This window comes from Callithrix jacchus, chromosome 18 (assembly GCF_049354715.1).
Source record: "Callithrix jacchus isolate 240 chromosome 18, calJac240_pri, whole genome shotgun sequence".
Taxonomy (NCBI): Eukaryota; Metazoa; Chordata; class Mammalia; order Primates; family Cebidae; genus Callithrix; species Callithrix jacchus.
In genome coordinates this window covers 48,539,042-48,556,603 of record NC_133519.1, presented here as the reverse complement: position 1 = coordinate 48,556,603, position 17,562 = coordinate 48,539,042, and the positions used below count along the sequence as shown (strand labels likewise).

General features: G+C 39.6%; 1 protein-coding gene across 1 annotated transcript in view; it reads left to right on the top strand.

The window, feature by feature from the left end:
* The first annotated feature begins 4,045 nt into the window (after positions 1-4,045).
* LOC128930093 (uncharacterized) overlaps positions 4,046-17,562 on the top strand; it is a 60,150-nt gene continuing 46,633 nt past the window's right edge. Inside the window, exons 1-3 of the mRNA XM_078355190.1 lie at positions 4,046-4,121; positions 4,426-4,857; positions 6,247-6,318. Coding sequence (XP_078211316.1) covers positions 4,046-4,121; positions 4,426-4,857; positions 6,247-6,318 — 580 coding nt within the window. The remainder of the gene's footprint in view (positions 4,122-4,425; positions 4,858-6,246; positions 6,319-17,562) is intronic.

Genomic DNA, 17,562 nt, shown 5'->3' with positions numbered 1-17,562 from the left:
CCCTGCACCCTCTTCACTGCCCACGACCCACCTTCAAGCCTTGGTGACCTAATGGGGGTAGACCCCTTACTGCACATGGCCCTTGCCTCGATGACCTAATGGGGTGGACCACTTGTTTTATTGCTCACGACCCTATCACTATCCTTAAAGATGATTTCACTCACTGCCCTGCCCTCTAACCTACACACAATAAATACTCACACTTCTGGACATTCAGGGCCTCGCCTGACTCCTCTCATAGGTGGTGTGGCCCCCTGAGCTCAGCTGCATTTTCCTTGTACTTCTGTGTCCTGTCTCTTTATTTCTCGGATCCATGTGCAGAAAGCAGAAACTGGACCCCTTCTTGACACCTTACACTAAAATTAACTCCCGATAAATTAAAGACTTAAACATAAGACCTAAAACCATAAAAACCCTAGAAGAAAATCTAGGCAAAACCATTCAGGGCATAGGCATAGGCAAGGACTTCATGACCAAAACACCAAAAGCATTGGCAACAAAAGCCAAAATAGACAAATGGGACCTAATCAAACTCCACAGCTTCTGCATGGCAAAAGAAATAGTCATTAGAGTGAATTGGCAACCAACAGAATGGGAAAAAATGTTTGCAGTTTACTTTTCTGACAAAGGGCTAATATCCAGAATTTACAAAGAACTGAAACAGGTTTACAAGAACAAATCAAACAAGCCCATTCAAAAGTGGGCAAAGGATATGAACAGACACTTTACAAAAGAAGACATACATGAGGCCAACAAACATATGAAAAAATGCTCATCATCACTGGTCATTAGAAAAATGCAAATCAAAACCACATTGAGATACCATCTCACGCCAGTTAGAATGGCGATCATTAAAAAATCTGGAGACAACGGATGCTGGAGAGGATGTGGAGAAATAGGAACACTTTTACACTGTTGGTGGGAGTGTAAATTAATTCAACCATTGTGGAAGACAGTGTGGTGATTCCTCAAGGACCTAGAAATAGAAATTTCATTTGATCCAGCAATCCCATTACTGGGTATATATCCAAAGGATTTTAAATCGTTCTACTATAAGGACACATGCACACGAATGTTCATTGCAGCACAGTTTACAATAGCAAAGCCCTGGAACCAACCCAAATGCCCACTGATGACAGACTGGACAGGGAAAATGTGGCACATATACACCATGGAATATTATGCAGCCATCAAAAATGACGAGTTCGTGTCCTTTGTAGGGACATGGATGAAGCTGGAAACCATCTTTCTCAGCAAACTGATACAAGAACAGAAAATCAAATACCACATGTTCTCACTCATAGGCGGGTGCTGAACAATGAGAACACACGGACACAGGGAGGGGATCATCACACACTGGGGTCTGTTGGGGAAAACAGGGGAGGGACAGCATGGGGTGGGGAGTTGGGGAGAGATAGCATGGGGAGAAATGCCAGACATAGGTGAAGGGGAGGAAGGCAGCAAATCACACTGCCACGTGTGTACTTTGCAACTATCTTGCATGTTCTTCACATGTACCCCAAAACCTAAAATGCAATAAAAATAAAAAAAAATAAGAAAAACCATAAAAAATTTAAAATTCCATTTCTAAAACATGAAATACTTAAGTTTAAATACAGCAAAATATGTAAAGTATTCACATATGTAAAATTGCAAAATGTTAGTGACATCAAAGAAATAAGTGGAAAGACACATTGTGTTTGTGGATTAGTAGACTCAATACCCTTATGATATCAGTTCTCCATAATCTCTCAATTCAAGATAGTTCCAATCAAAATCCAAGAAAGATGTTAAATTTTTAAGAAATTGACAAAGCCATTAAAAAAATTTTGTAGCCAGTTAAAATAATTGAAAAAAACACAAAAATTTAAAAAATACAAAAACAAGTTTGGAGCACTTGTGTTTCAATGCCTGGTATCAAGATTCAAATGAAGTAATAGTACTCAAGCAGTGGTTTTAGAAAGAAGACACATAGGTTCAAGGATGGAGCAGAATAGAGTCCAAATATAGACTCACACATTTATGGCCAAAAAAAAAAAACTATAGAATTTTTTTAACCTTTAATTGCATGTCCAGTTTTGTTACACAGATAAATGTGTGCCATGGTGGTTTGCTGCACAGATCATACCATCACCCAGGTACTAAACCCAGTATTTCATCTCTTAGTTATTCTTCTTGTAATATTGGGGTTCAGGGGTGCCTCCTCAGTTTCCCTGAGAGGATATTTCTCTAGGTTCTTGGTCAATCACTCCCCAAGTATGGGTGAGGAGACCACAACGCAGTAAACGCGGAACTCAAGAAGTGTTGTAGAAAATGATTTTATTTAAAGAGAGAGAGAAACAGAAGAAGGAAAGAGAAAGAAACAGGGAACTTTCACATTGAGTGAGAGAATCCAGAAAGATAGAGTCCAGGAGAGGAAAGCAGCTTCCACACTGAGTGGAAGGCAATAGAGAGATGGAGTTTAGGAGGGAAGACAGGCTTCCGTGAGAGAGTGTGGAAGGGGACTCCAGCGGGGAAATCCAGGAGAGGGAAAGACGGCTTCCACCAAGGGAGTGTTCCTGGAAGGGGACCCAAACATGGAGTCTGAAGGGGTGTGGAAGAAGGGGGCTTCTAACCTGGGAGGAACCCCCGCCTTCTCCAAGACCCCAGGCCAATGAAAGGAGTTCCTCAGAACTTCCACTGGAGTGACTGACTCTTAGTTTCTTCCTGTGCCCACAAAATTTAAACATAAACCGTTAAATCTCCCAGATGGAGAGAGATGGGAGGGGGGCATGGAGCTGGGAAGTTCTTGCCCTTAAAACTACGCCCCCTGTGGACCCAGAAAGAGAACAGCTTCCCTCATTCCCTCCCTCTCAACAGGAAAACCCAACTTGGAACACGGGTGTGGATTCTCTTTAACTACTTCCTGCTGAAATGGGGCGTAGAAGGGGCCCTGCAGTTGAGGCTTCCTTCAGAGGGGAGCCTTTCAGGGGTGTAGGTTGATCCTGAGGTCCACAATAGAGCCCACGAGCCAAGGACACCTGGGCTTGCAGTGGCAGGATTTTGTGACCTTATGGTTCCATGAGAAACGGATGTGACAGGTGGTTAAAGATGAGAGGCCCAGAGGCCAGCAAATACAGAATGGTTATAAAGGAGCCTGGGAGAGCAGAGCCAGGACAGGACAGTCCGTTGTTAGACAAGCTTCACAATACTGGTTCTTGAAGGTCTTCAGCCCCGTGTTTGATTCCTGAGTTCTAGGCTGAAAACAACACTTAACTGGTTTACGAAACAGCAGCACTTTTCCTAGGAAAAAGCAGCTTCCCTTCCCACTGTGAAAAGGATAATCGGAGTCTGAGAGAGAGCAAAGTTGAGGGTTACAGTCCTGTCAATGCCAGGATATAAATTAGACTTACGAGTGGCTGCTTCCCTGAGGATCTTGTTGGAAAAGCAGATGTAGATCTAATGGCTCGCAGGTGGATGAAGGGGTCTCCTGGAACTGCAGGCTGCAGGGCAGAGGGTCTGTGACTTTGCTCAGGAGGTGTCCAAGGCTTCAGCCGAGTGTGATGAATCCACAAGTCTATTTCCACCACCTTAACTGCCGTTGGAGTGCATAGAATGACCGAAAATGGTCCTTCCCAGGATGGGCCTAGAGAGGGAGAGTCTGAGGGGAGAGAATTAACAAGCACCAAGCCTCCAGGGCAGGAGAGAAACTGAGAAGGCCATGCGGTGTCTAAGAGATTAACTTCCTGGACCTCTGTGGCCAGCTTTCCCCGGGCTCTGTGAGGGTGACGGCTCCTGCTGGCACTTGCTCCAGGAATCCTCAGTCCTGCCATTGGGTCATCTGGTCAGACCCCTCAGGCCCTGGGGACCTTCATCCCCTGGGACAGTGTGCTCTCCAGTGATTCCCTTGGCACAGCGGGCATGGAGGAGATGGTGGACCATTCCTCTGCGGACAATTTCTTATAAAATGTCCCTTCAGACCGCTCTGATAACAAGTTCTGCCAGGCTGGCGGCTACCCCAAGCCCTTCCCTCATCTGAGCCCCTGGGTCTGCTTGCCTGAAAGCCATGACGGAGGCTGAGCTCTCCTGTTCCTTTCAGCCTGTCCCTCCTGGCCTCCATTATAAAACACGGAGGTTGCCTGGTTCAGTAATGATTCTAGACTCTGCGCCGGCCCCAAGGCCAGTTTCTGGAGCTTCTTCCTGATACCTGGGGCTGACTAAGTAATAAACTTGTCCTTTAGTATGAACTGACCCTCTGTGGAGTCTGGTGACAGGGCGGTGTACTTCCTTAGGCCTCCTGCAATGGCTCCAGGGAAGCTGTGGGGTTTTGTCCCCTTCCCTTTGGAGGTTAGGTTTGCCACTGTCAGCTGCACCAGCAAAGGAAAAAAGCCGCTGGCCGGGGCAGTTTAAAAGCCACGTTCGCAGCCGCTGCTGGGTCCCCGTGAGCTCCCGCGCCCCCATGGCTTTCCATCGGCACGTTGGCCCCACCAGAACCACTCGCTGGGTTGGGCCACTCCCCCAGTGGCTTCCCACACAGGGACCCGCAGCAGGAGGCAAACGTCCTGGGGAGGCTGTTTTCCCTGCTGGGACTGGAGAAATCACGCGCCAGGCGGCGGCGCGTCGGTCCCCTGCAGGCTCGGGCTGCACCTCGCCCCTCCCGGCTGTTTTTCCTCAGGCCTGGCCCCTCCCAGCTGTTTTTCCTCAGGCCGAAGGCTGCGCATGCTCAGTTCTGCGCCCCCGGGCTGGGCGGTTCCTCGCCGCCAAGGAGCGGAGAGCGGGGGTGCTCACCCTTTCCACCTCACAGGCTCCTGCAGGCTTTGTTCCCAGAGCTAATACCTGAAGGAGAGAGGAGAAGGCAAGCAGAGAGAGTGCTTGGAGGTAAACACGAAACAAAACGAACACAACTGCACTTTTCATTCTGTCTGGCCCGCCCCGCTTAAGAGGGCTGGGTGGTGCCTCCGAGGTCCCCACAGCCCTGCCTGGCTGCGGCCAGAGACAGGACAGAATGGGGCCGGTTGTACTCGCGGTGTTGGAGTCTTTGTCTCTGGCTGTAGCCCTTTTCCTGGCGTACCCCTCTCCTGGCTGTACCCCTCTTCTGGCTGGCTCATGAAGATGTAATATTGGGGTTCAGGGGTGCCCCCTCAGTTCCCCTGAGAGGACGTTTCTCCAGGTTCTCGGTCAATCACTGCCCAAGAATGGGTGAGGAGACTGCGGCGCAGCGCGCAGTAAAGGCCGGACTCAAAAGTATTTGTAGAAAGTGATTTATTTAGAGAGAGAAACAGGAGGAGGAGAGAGAAAGAAACAGCTGACTCTCACCGAGTGAGAGAATCCAGAAAGATGGAACCCAGGAGAGGAAAGCAGCTTCCACACTGAGTGGAAGGGAATAGAGAGATGGAGTTTAGGGGGGAAGACAGGCTTCCACGAGCGAGTGTGGGAGGGGACTCCAGAGGGGAAATCCAGGAGAGAGAAAGACGGCTTCCACCAAGGGGGTGTTCCTGGGAGGGACCCAAACATGGAGGCCGAAGGGGTGTGGAAGAAGGGGGCTTCTAACCTGGGAGGAACCCCCGCCTTCTCCAAGACCCCAGGCCAATGAAAGGAGTTCCTCAGAACTTCCACTGGAGTGACTGACTCTTAGTTTCTTCCCTAGAACGTGAAATTCAAACATAAACCATTAAATCTCCTGGATGGAGAGAGATGGGAGGGGGGCACGGTGCTGGGAAGTTCTTGTCTTTAAAACTGCACCTCCTTGTGGACCCAGAAACAGAACAGCTTCCCTCATTCCCTCCCTCCCCCAACAGGCCCTACTGTGTTTTGTTTCCCCTATGTGTCCACGTATTCTCCTCATTCAGCTCCCACATCTAAGTGACAACATGCAGTGTTTGGTTTTCTGTTCCTGCATTAGAAACTTATAAAATTTTCAACGAAATATGCTAGAACAATTGGACATCCACATGAAAAAAATAAGCCTCTATTTCTACCGCTGCATATAGTAATTAACGCAATGTAAGCTCTAGACCTTAATGTAAAACCAGACTTCACGGATAGATTTTTCTTACTTTTCTCATTTCTATTTTTAATTTTGACTCATTTAGATTCATCTGTAGGCTCTTATAATTTAGTGGTCAGCCTATGTTTATTTAGAATATTTTCTTACATTCCTTACCCGTGTGTCTTCTTTCGTGGACAAGTACATCAGCGTGTAAAGGGACACCTTCAACCATCGGATTGTTTACAAGACGCTCTTATTTTTGTCTTCTTGCTTTTAAGGATCTCAGGGCAAGCAAGGAGTGAACGACTGGTTCCTTCTCGTTTTCCCCGTCTTACTGGGCATGTACACAGGTAAGTGTATGTACACAGCCTTCTAGATCTTCACAAGCATACTGAAGATTTTCAGAATTTTCTATCGCCATCTAATTTTTTACATACTTATTTTAATTTTTTTATCCAGGATCTTGTTGGCCTCATCCTAAATTGTAGACTTACACAGCTGTAATATTATAAGCATATATCTAGAGACATTGGTAATATCTTAGGGGTAGGGGTTTTTTCCCTGAGCTGAACTCTGAGTAAAAACCGTGATAATACCCTCACACAGCTGTGAACTTTTCAGTTACCATGCCAGGAAGCTGAAGATGGAGAAAAGATGAGAATAGGCCCAATTTAAAATACCACCAACAGCTATCTTACCAAGGTTTAGTAGTTTCTTGTTAAAAGATAGTTTTCAATTGTTTCGTAGTTTTGTTTAATTTCTAGCTGTTTTTCCTTTTTGTTAATGTTTCACGGCACATCAAGTTTATCAAGGTTTTCATTCTGCCATTCCAGGAGTTAGTCATTAGAAAGGTTTGGACTCTCAAAGTTTTCAGACATCTTATGCTCTACGTAATTGTCTCATTGCAAAATAACTGTGAAAGCTTCATAGCTCCCCCAAATGGTATCTTTCCTAAAGACTAGTAATGGATTCCTCTTAGAGGGCAGTTTGAGATCTAATAAAAAAACTTCCCTCTCTGCCAAGTTAGCATCTTCATTTTTCCTGCCCAGTAAGATTGCACCTTTGTCATCAACAAATTATTACTGTGTGCCTTTATTCTTCTCTTATTTAGTCTGAGTGCTAATTGTGCTTTTTTCGTCACTATTCTGAAAAACAATGGCTTGGATAGAGGTAGGGCAGTTTGCTTGTGTTTTGGTTTACAGACTGTCAAAACATAAAGAAACAAATCTATGCCCGACAGTGAGAGACAAGTATAGCCATGCACCACATAACAAATTTTATTCAATGATAAATGGTATATACAGTGGTGGTCATATAAGATTATAACAGTTAAAAAATTTCTATCACCTAGTGATGTCGTGGCCGTCGTAATGTCATATAGCACAATGCATTGCCCATCTGTTTGTGGCGATGCTGTTGGAAACATACCTACTGCCCTGTCAGTATAGTATAGCACAGACAATTATGTACAGTATATAATACTTGACAAAAAAAAACCATTATTACTCTGTTCACGTACTATGCTATATATTTATATATTTGTTAAACTATTTTTATGATTCTTTTGGAGTACATTCTTTCTCCTTCTATTTATAGTTATAAAAAAGTCTACTGTAAAATATCCTCAGGCAGATTCTGTAGGAGTGTTCCAGAAGAAGGCATTTTTACAAGAGATGACAGCTCCATATGTGTTACTGTCCCTGATGGCCTTTCAGTGGGACAAGATGTCGAGGTGAAAGGCAATGATATTGATGATCCTGATCCTGTGTAGGCCTAGACTAATGTATGTGTTTGTATTTTAGTTTTTAACAAAACACTTTACAAAGTAAAAATATAAAAATTTAAAAAATAAACATAGAAACAGCTTATAAAATAAGAATATAAAGAAAATATTTTGTGCAGCTATACAGTGTGTTGTGTTTTAAGCTAATGTTATTGTAAAGGAGTATAAAATATTTAAACATTTTTGAATAAAATAGGCATAGGAAACTAAGATCGATTTATTATTGAAGGAAAACATTTTTGACGAATTTAGTGTAGCCTAAGTGCACAGTGTTTATATAGTCTACAGTAGTGGACAGTAGAGTCTGAGGCCTTCACATTCACTCATCACTCACTCACTGGCTCACTCAGAGCAACTTCCAATCTCACAAGCTCCATTCATGATATATGCCCTCTACAGGTATATTATTTAAAAAAAAATTTATACCATATTTTCCTGTTGCTTTTATATGTTTAGATACACAAATATTTAGTATTGTGTCACAATTGCCTACAGTATTCAGAACAGTAACATGTTATACAGGTTCCTAGCCTAGTAGCAATAGGTTATACCATACAGCTTAGATGTGTAACAGCATTTACCATCTAGGTTTGTGTAAATATACTCTATGATGTCATATGGTCATAAAATCACTTAATAATGAATGTCGCCGGGCGCGGTGGCTCAAGCCTGTAATCCCAGCACTTTGGGAGGCTGAGGCGGGTGGATCACGAGGTCAGCAGATCGGGACCATCCTGGTCAACATGGTGAAACCCCGTCTCTACTCAAAATACAAAAAATTAGCTGGACATGGTGGCGCGTGCCGGTAATCCCAGCTACTTAGGAGGCTGAGGCAGGAGAATTGCCTGAACCCAGGAGGTGGAGGTTGCGGTGAGCCGAGATCACGCCGTTGCACTCCAGCCTGGGTAACAAGAGCAAAACTCCGTCTCAAATTAAAAAACAAAACAAAACAAAAAAACAATGAATTTCTTAGAATGTATCTCTGTCATTAAGTGAGGCATGACCATATATATAATTCAGAGATCCTGAATGTTGAGACATAAAAACAAAATATTACTTTATGGCATGTCTCCTGAAAAGGGGGTAGGTGTATATGACCTCTGTAAAAAGACACAAAATACGTTTTTTGCTGGCCAGAGGTTACACTGTGGCAAAGATTGCTTTTCATCAAAATCTATTATCCCTTCTTAAGTGCGTGGAGCTTTCTGGTTAGTAACTTCTCAGCTGCATCAGTTTCTCCTATACTGATCTCTCTATCCTCTTATAATTGGTATGACCATGTTACTTGTTACTACCAACAGAATGGAAGCAGACATTATGTGTATTACTTCCAGGCCAAGAGATTTTTTTTAAAAAATTCCATCTTCTTCATTCTCTTGCCTACATGTTTTAAGAGGTTCTGAGATTATAGATATGGTGATGATATAAAAATGGAAGAAACCTGGATATCTGAATCATTATGTGGAAAGGACATGTTCCTTAACATAAGCCCTCATCTTGGACTGTCATAAGAATGAGACAAACTTCTATGTGTTTGAGCTATTACCTTTTGTGGCATATGCATTATAGAAATAAACGTCCTATAATTAAACCTTTCTTTACTATACCGGCCAAAATGTATGAGTAAATTAAAAGATGACTTTTTAAATGGATGATAAGTCAATATTTTACAATATCCTCTCACTCCTGCCAAATGTGTCCACTGAACGTGAAAAATATTTATAAACCTACCAAACCTATGTATGTATATATTTAACACCTGTTTTTATATATACGATATCCATATTTCCATACCTCAGTCTTATATACAGTAATAGCAAGAAATACTTGCATGACCATAAAAAGACATATTTTTCCCTTAGTAGTCATATCAAGACATATGTTCACTAAATAATATTGGAATTATCCAAATTATTTGTGATGATCTTGCCACATAAATTGCATAACATACAAACACGCATGTGACCACGTATGAACACACATAGACTAATAAAATAAGTAAAATTTTTAAATATGTGTCTGTTGTAAATATAATATGCCAAGCCAAATTTAAATGATATCATCAGCAACTGAGGTCATAGCTACATGACAGTAGACAATTAGATAAATTCTAATTGAGTTTTGATTTCATTGACAGTTATGACCTCTAATATATTTCACAGCAAAATTTATATGCAAAATTCTTCAAACTTAAATATTTACTTTCTCTTCTCAAGTGTTATATAGGTAGTGAAGAGGACGTGTTTATAGTTGTAAAAATGAAAATGTATTGAAAATTATGTTAAAATGGATAAGCTTATACTTTTAGTTGTCTATTGTTTAGCTAAAGAATGTTCTTTAAATTGGCATAATCAGGAAAATTCTCAGCAGTCTCGGTGTTCACTAAATAAAATACGTTTGATTTTATAGATGCATGTGGAGCATTCCATTCATGCACAGTCAACATTAAAAAAAGTAAAGAAGATAAAATAATATTTTTATATTTTCACCAAGTATTTAAATAAAAAACTGAATTGTTATTACTTAGTATATCCCGTAAAAAATTGCTGAATATGATCACCTGCTTTTATCAATTGTGGGTCAAGATAGCCAGGGGCAGACCTATGTTGTTTCTAGTTAAATAATTATAAGCTTGCTTTGCTTATTGTACACTGAGGTGTTTACCCCAAACTAAGCCATATAAAATATGGGTGCAGGAAAATAGAAATCAAGCAGCAACAGGAGGCCTAAGGTAAAGACCATCTGAGAGCGCTGTAAAACCTTGGGACACCTTGGGGTGGTTGCAGAGCAGGAAATACTGCTTGGTCCCACGAATGCCATCTCAACATGGAGGCTGCATAAGGATATCCTAAAGAGGACTTACACTAGATGTCTGAGAAGGGAGGAGACCTCTGCTCACAGGATGCAGGAGGGTTTTTGCAGATGGGAGCTTGCAAGAAAAAAGGACTTGCAGGGCAGTGATAACAGGAAGGCCACAGGCTCTGCCTAGGTTCTCAAAATATGGAGGGATTTTGATTGCTCTGTGTTCAGTGCTCATGAGGTAAAAGCCCCTTGATGCATTGCATGTGGTCAGACCTGGTGGTGCTTTATCCACTGTGCTTCTGAGGCAAATGCACCTTGATAGCAACCTGTGGTAGAATTCAGGGTTCTAGGTTTGCATATAAATCAGGTCTGCTGCTGAATACTGCAGACCACACCTCTCCCCATGGCTATCTTGCCCACATTAGTTTCAAGGCCTCCCCATCTCCTCCCTACTCCTCAATTAACAAGTGTATACACCTAATAAAAGCCTGTGGAAACCAGAACTCCAGGCCACTCTAATGTTGGTCCCCTGGACCCGTGCTGTAAAATTCTACTCTTGTGTCTTCCGCTTGATTTCCTTTTCTCAATCCCTCCTCACCTCCAGGACTAAGGGCACCCACGAACAGGGTTGGGGCTGGTACCCAACATCAATATTACGTCTTCAAGTTTCATCTTTAAGCTATAGTATTTTATGTTTAGTATTTTTCCATGTGTAGTTCTTCATCTTATTTATTGCATAGAGAATAATTAGAAAGACCATTTGTCATTACATATCTTAGTATTAAAAGACTAGCAGCTTCTTGTTAACACAGAAACAGGTTTTCATTTGCTGTTTTTGATTTCTTGTATCATTCTATATACATGATTCAACTTAACACCTTGTAAAATGTCAGGCTCTCTTAGGCATGTGTTTATAATAAAGTAGGCGAGTGTTTACCAATTCATTTCCAATCTTCACTGTATCAGTGAAATTAACTGTACTTTGATCAAGGTAACCTATCATGTCCATTTTTCACATTCAGTGGACACATCTCACTCAAACCATGAGCATCTTTAAAAAAAAGTTTACATCTTTCTTATTGAAACAGTCTCTTCATTCAACTCCTTAAACTGTAAACTCTCCTGTAGGTGCCAGAAGTGTCCAAGTTTTCCAGAGTCCTTTTACTTTATTTTTTTCTTTCCCTGGACTATGGTCTTCTTATGTACCTCTTCCTCAAAGACAGTTTGTGCCTTACAGCTCTTTCAGGTGTAATCTGCTGTTATGATTCTGAGCCCTGTTGATGTGGTGATAAGGTGTCAGAAAAGCAGAATGTTCTGTAATCTTCCGATTAAATCTCTTTTAGTGGGCTTGTCTCTTGGGATTGTGACTTTCATGCATTTATTCAATTGCATAGCTTTCTTGCTTCTGCTCCCTTTTAGTTCCCTGGCTGCAGCTTTTCCAACTAATCTACTTCCTTAAATCGCTGAGCCCCATAAACCATTCCCTTACGTGAGAAGGGAAGTAAAGAGATAGCTGAAGGGGGAAGAAATTACCTTTTCGGGCAGGAATAAGGTTTCAGAACTCGGGCAAAGTCTGTATACCTAGAATAATATAGAAGGTTCTGAGTGAATTTCACAGTGATTTCTCTTCCTTTCCTTCTGCCATAACCACAGGTGATCTTTTGAATCCTCACCAAAAAATCCTGGTGTGGAAGTGTCAAGACTCCCTTGGGCCTGGGACTTCCAGCAGATTCTCACTGACATAAGAGTCCACGTTCAGCCTGCAGTAGTTCCTGAAAATTACTGTTTAAGAGCCCTTTTATGGCTCCAGTGCCCGTACTCCATGTAAGCAGATCGTGGTTGTTTTGTCTCTCTTGATGTCTCTTCTCTCTACATATTGAGATGGCAGTTTCACCTGCAACTTTAATTCTCAGATGAACCCAAGAAATGCCATTTGTTTTCGTGTTTGTTCAGCTTCCTTTGTTCCATAAGATTGACAGTGAACTCTTTTAAGCTCTTCACCTGTTGCATCTAAAACCAATAGTCAATTCTGACTTTCAGTTTGTAGAGCACAACAATATCTCCAGCTTAGTTTTTGTCCTTACACTAACCTTGTCCCTTGCAATAAATGACTTAGTCTCATCTTTTCGGTATCAACCACAAATGTCACTGTGATATGGAGGTCCTCTTGTCACTCTCTTTAAAATAGCTTCTTCACTTTCATCTTTATAAGTTACAGCATCCTTTGTAAAACTTGTCAAAATTTCAAATTATTTTCTAAAAATTGTTTTCTCTTAAGAATCAAAATTGTTGAGGAAAAGAAATCTGCCTACATCTTATTCATTCTTGTGTTTTTAATGTCTAGTAAAACTTATTACTCAACATTTTATTATCAATAAACATATATGTTATAACATATAAAACACATTATTTTTAAAAATATGTTATAACATATAAAACACATTATTTTTAAAAATATGAGATCAGTTTATTCATTCAGATATCTTTTATATGTTTTTTCTATTAAAATTATATCTATTTTCATCATAATGTTCGGGAAACAATGATGAAATAGTTCAAATTAATTTATGATCCACTTAGTTTTTGTCTGCAAAATAAATATTAATATATACTGTATTGGTAATGCAGCCTTATTGACTTATTTCCTGACTCTCACTTTAATTTTTTATTAAATTAGAGCAATATGTTTTTTTTTTTAATTCTCCACTATGTAACTAGAATAAGCAATTGTCTGAGATTTTGGATTTGCCTGAATACAAGCTCAAGCTGACAATAAATGACTTCACATCATAACAAATAAATGAAACACTTTTATAAAATGATCCCTTGATTATAAAGCATGAGGTAACAGTATGGAATAGATCTCCCAGCCAACTCACAGTGTCATGTCAATTGTGCAATAAATGAATTTAGGTTGTTTTAAGCTCCTGTACTTTATAGTTGTTTGATTTAGCAGCATAATCTAGATTTTTCAAGTTGATACAACAGGAATTCAAATGAAAACTCATAATTAATCTTACATTTCATATTATGAAATGCCAGAGAACCAATTTTTAAAAAATTTTATAAATTTAGGATGTTTGATTTGCTTAATATTAATTCAATGAATGTTTCCAAATGTTCTTGAGTAAATGGAATTTCCCTGTAATAGCGTAATAATGAAATTCTTTTTACGTACCTAACATGCCTTAAATCACCTTACTAGATACACATATGCTATTTTCTATGTGTATTCTCCCTGAACTACTGCAGCTATCCCTTCTTTTCTTTAACTCTTTCTTCCTGTTTCCCTCTTTTCTTTCCTTTATCTCTTTTCTTATCATTTTGTGTCTTTTTTTTTAAAATTGACTATCTTTTTGCATACTCTGTTGAATTAAAATAACCCCAGTTGTGAAAATGTTCTATTATCATGTTAAGGTCAGTAGCATTAGGTTTATAGCAACTGTTTAAAAACTGTATTTGTAATAGATTAGAAATAGAATAGAGGTTTTATACAGATCAAAAACTGTATGTAAAACTAATAACTATATGACATAAGAATTTGACTTTAGACATACTGGAGCATTCTGTTGTTAAATGAGGCTGAAAATGGATATATATTATGTATATCTTGGGTAAAACTACAATTATGAATCTATGTATGTGGCTAAGAGCCATCTTCATATTCTGAGTCACTTTTGAATAGTCTTTAGTGGTACCACTAACTGATTTTAGGACAGTACCAAAATAATGTTTTATGTTTTAAATGGATTTACAATAATGCTTATATAGAGGAATTTAAAATTTTCCCTTTTAGGTCATTAAATTATTGATATTTTCCTGAAATCACTTTACTTTTACAATATACATCTCTCTCTCTCTCTCTCTCTCTCTCTCTTTCTCTCTTTCTCTCTCTCTCTCTCTGTGTGGGTGTGTGTATGTGTGTATCCAGAAGTATAGTCCACATTATGATGAAAATCAGAAGCAAATTATATGCCAGTGAAATGTGGGTCCCATTGTGGCAGACCGGGTCTCACTATTGCAGGCCTGCATCACAACTGTTCCAGTACTGACTGAGTTGTTAAGTTAAATATTAAAAACCAGTGCCATTATGCAAAGGCTGAGATGTAACAAAAGGCCACATAGAGTTTGGCCTAGGCTTTCCTGGGCCTTAAGGAATGACAAGATGATGAAGAAATTCTTAACAGGAGCCATTTAGGATTAAACAAGTTTTATTGCAGGTCTGAGGAAATTCCCCAGGTCTCCACAAACAAGCTTATTGGGGGTCTGAAGGAACTCCCCAAACCTTCATTATTTAGCATGAGACATGGTAAGGTTACTCATCCCAGCATTTGGACTCATTTAGATTAAGTAAATGTACTGAGGCTCCAGAGGAAGGTCTTCAAGACTCGAACGTTAGTTATAGATTAAAAGAAGTTAATCACTTATGTCCTTAGATGAACGCACTCTTACATGTAGACGTATAGCTTAGAAGGTACCTACGCTCTGGAAAACTTTGTAATTTTGAGTTGGTCTGGTGATAATTTCCAGGCCTTCTCTCTGTAACTGGATGCAGCTCTTCCTCCCCAGTTCATCTGAGTCTTGTTATTGGGCCACGAGACATAGCAGCCCAACCCTCAGTTTTGTCCAGGAACACTATGATACTTAGAAAACAGTCTCTCTAGAATAGCCTGTAGGTGACAGGCAATCAAACACTATAATCATGATTAATTGCTAGCCAACTAAAAAAGAAAACTCCAGATGCATTTAAATACAGATTTCGGCTCAGCATGATACACAAATTGAAAGCTCTCTTCTTTTTTATTAGTGTATCTATTAAAATAACTTACTACATCTGTCTTAAAGTGTTAAGTACCTTCAATCGTACAAAAACAAGTTTAATCACATTAATAGAACATTAATGTATTTCAAGATCTTTCTCTTGCTAAATGAACTCTGCTATTTGTCTGTTCTTTTATAGAAAACAGTGTTATAAAGAGAAACTGATTTTAAAAATAGGATAACATTCTTAATTATTTATTTCTTTGAATCCTAAACCAAAGTAGAAAACTTTTTCTTCTCAATAAAAGGACTATTGAATGGATCCATTTCTGTAATAAAAAATAATGAAATATTCCCTTATTACTCATCTACCACCATAGTGGACTCTCTAAGAATTGTGTATAAGGCCACTTAATATGAAAATTTTGAATCCTTTGTTTAGACATGGGGAACGGGAAAGACTATCTTTCATATCACTAGAATGATTATCCACATAAAGAGAATGAAGAATACTTCTATAATGAAGGTGGAAACAAATGAAAATTGGCAAATAATGTTTATATATATTCTGGATACAATGTGGCAATACAAATAAGTATACCAAAGAGACTGAAAAATCTCTCTTGGATGTCCAAATGCTTCTTAACCATTTGCCATGTAATAATCCAAATTTTATTTTAAAAAGTGAGCCTGGTAATAAAATACTAATGCTTCTATAGCATGGACTGGACTTTGCCCTCTTATAATATAGTTTTATACGTTACAATAAGGGGAGAAAACAAACATAACACTTTTCATAAAATTTTGTCAGAAACCAGAGGAACACCAACTACAGACATCAACTGAGAAAGGAAGATTGTAACTTCATAAATAAGTCATCATAGTTTGCTGTTTTGGTTATAGGAGTTCATGTTGCCTTTCCCTGGAGAAGCAGAGAACAAGTACATCAAGTACATGGAAGGGGCAAGAGTAAAGGCAGAACTGAGACTCATTTCTCTCATTTCTTTCTTACTAAGGGAATGACCGGGGAAAGAACACCTTTTACCAGCCTCTTTATTAACATACTGGTGGTACTTGCTGATTCATTTAATGGCGGCCCTGTCTTAGAAATGCCTTTTTTTTTTTTTTTTAAGACAAAGTTTCGCTGTTGTTACCCAGCCTGGAGTGTAATGGTGCGATCTCGGCTCACCGCAACCTCCGCCTCCCGGGTTCAGGCAATTCTCCTGCCTCAGCCTCCCGGGTAGATGGGACTACAGGCACACGCCACCACGCCCAGCTAATTTTTGTATTTTAGTAGAGACGGGGTTTCATCTTGTTGACCAGGATGGTCTCGATCTCTTGACCTCGCGATCCACCCGCCTCAGCCTCCCAAAGTGCTGGGATTATAGGCGTGAGCCACCGCACCTGGCTAAGAAATGCCTTTTAAGTGTCAAAGTCTGAGATATTAATTTAGACGGAAGGAAACTTAGGACAATTAAATGTAAAGCATATATCTGAAATGGACTCTTGATGTTTATGATATTTGTAAATATTTCAACAACAGATATAATCTCAGGATTAGATAAAATAGTTTTTATTTCAGATTTTGAAAGAATATTAAAATTTATTATTAGTAAGGTATAACTGATGTGTCTCAATTCATTATTATAAATAAAATATGAATTTGTGGACTTACAGAGAATAGAATGGCTGGTAGCAAAGGGGAAGCTAATTATATCAGCATTTTTTCTAGTTGCCCAAGAATATGAAACTATAGAGCAGTTAAGAACAGTAATTCTGCACATATTATTCAGAAATTTCCCGTTAATTATAAACATGAGTAGAGCTAAAGAAAGGGGACATTTAGAAGCTGGATCTGACAGATTCAAGCTTTTTCAGCAAGTAATACTGTGCCAAACCTTGGCCTTTATCTTTTATTCATTAATAAACTTGGTATTGGTCAAGATAAATAGATAGGCACAATGGCTTCTAAGAGTTAGGAGTTAATCATTTCATTTTGTTCACATATCACAGAAGTACATGTTTTTATTAATAGTGATGAGAAGAGAAATTTATTAGAAAGAAAACTGTTAGTTAAGACATACAGAAAACTTTTCATATTAATTTAGCTCTTTTACTATTTCTTATAATGTATCTACCGCCTTCTATTAGATGGGAAGAGACTCCAAAATATTAACTTACTTATCAAGACTACCTTAATGTCACAAATACATGAATTGAGCATGTGTATTTGTTTTAGTTTCCAAAC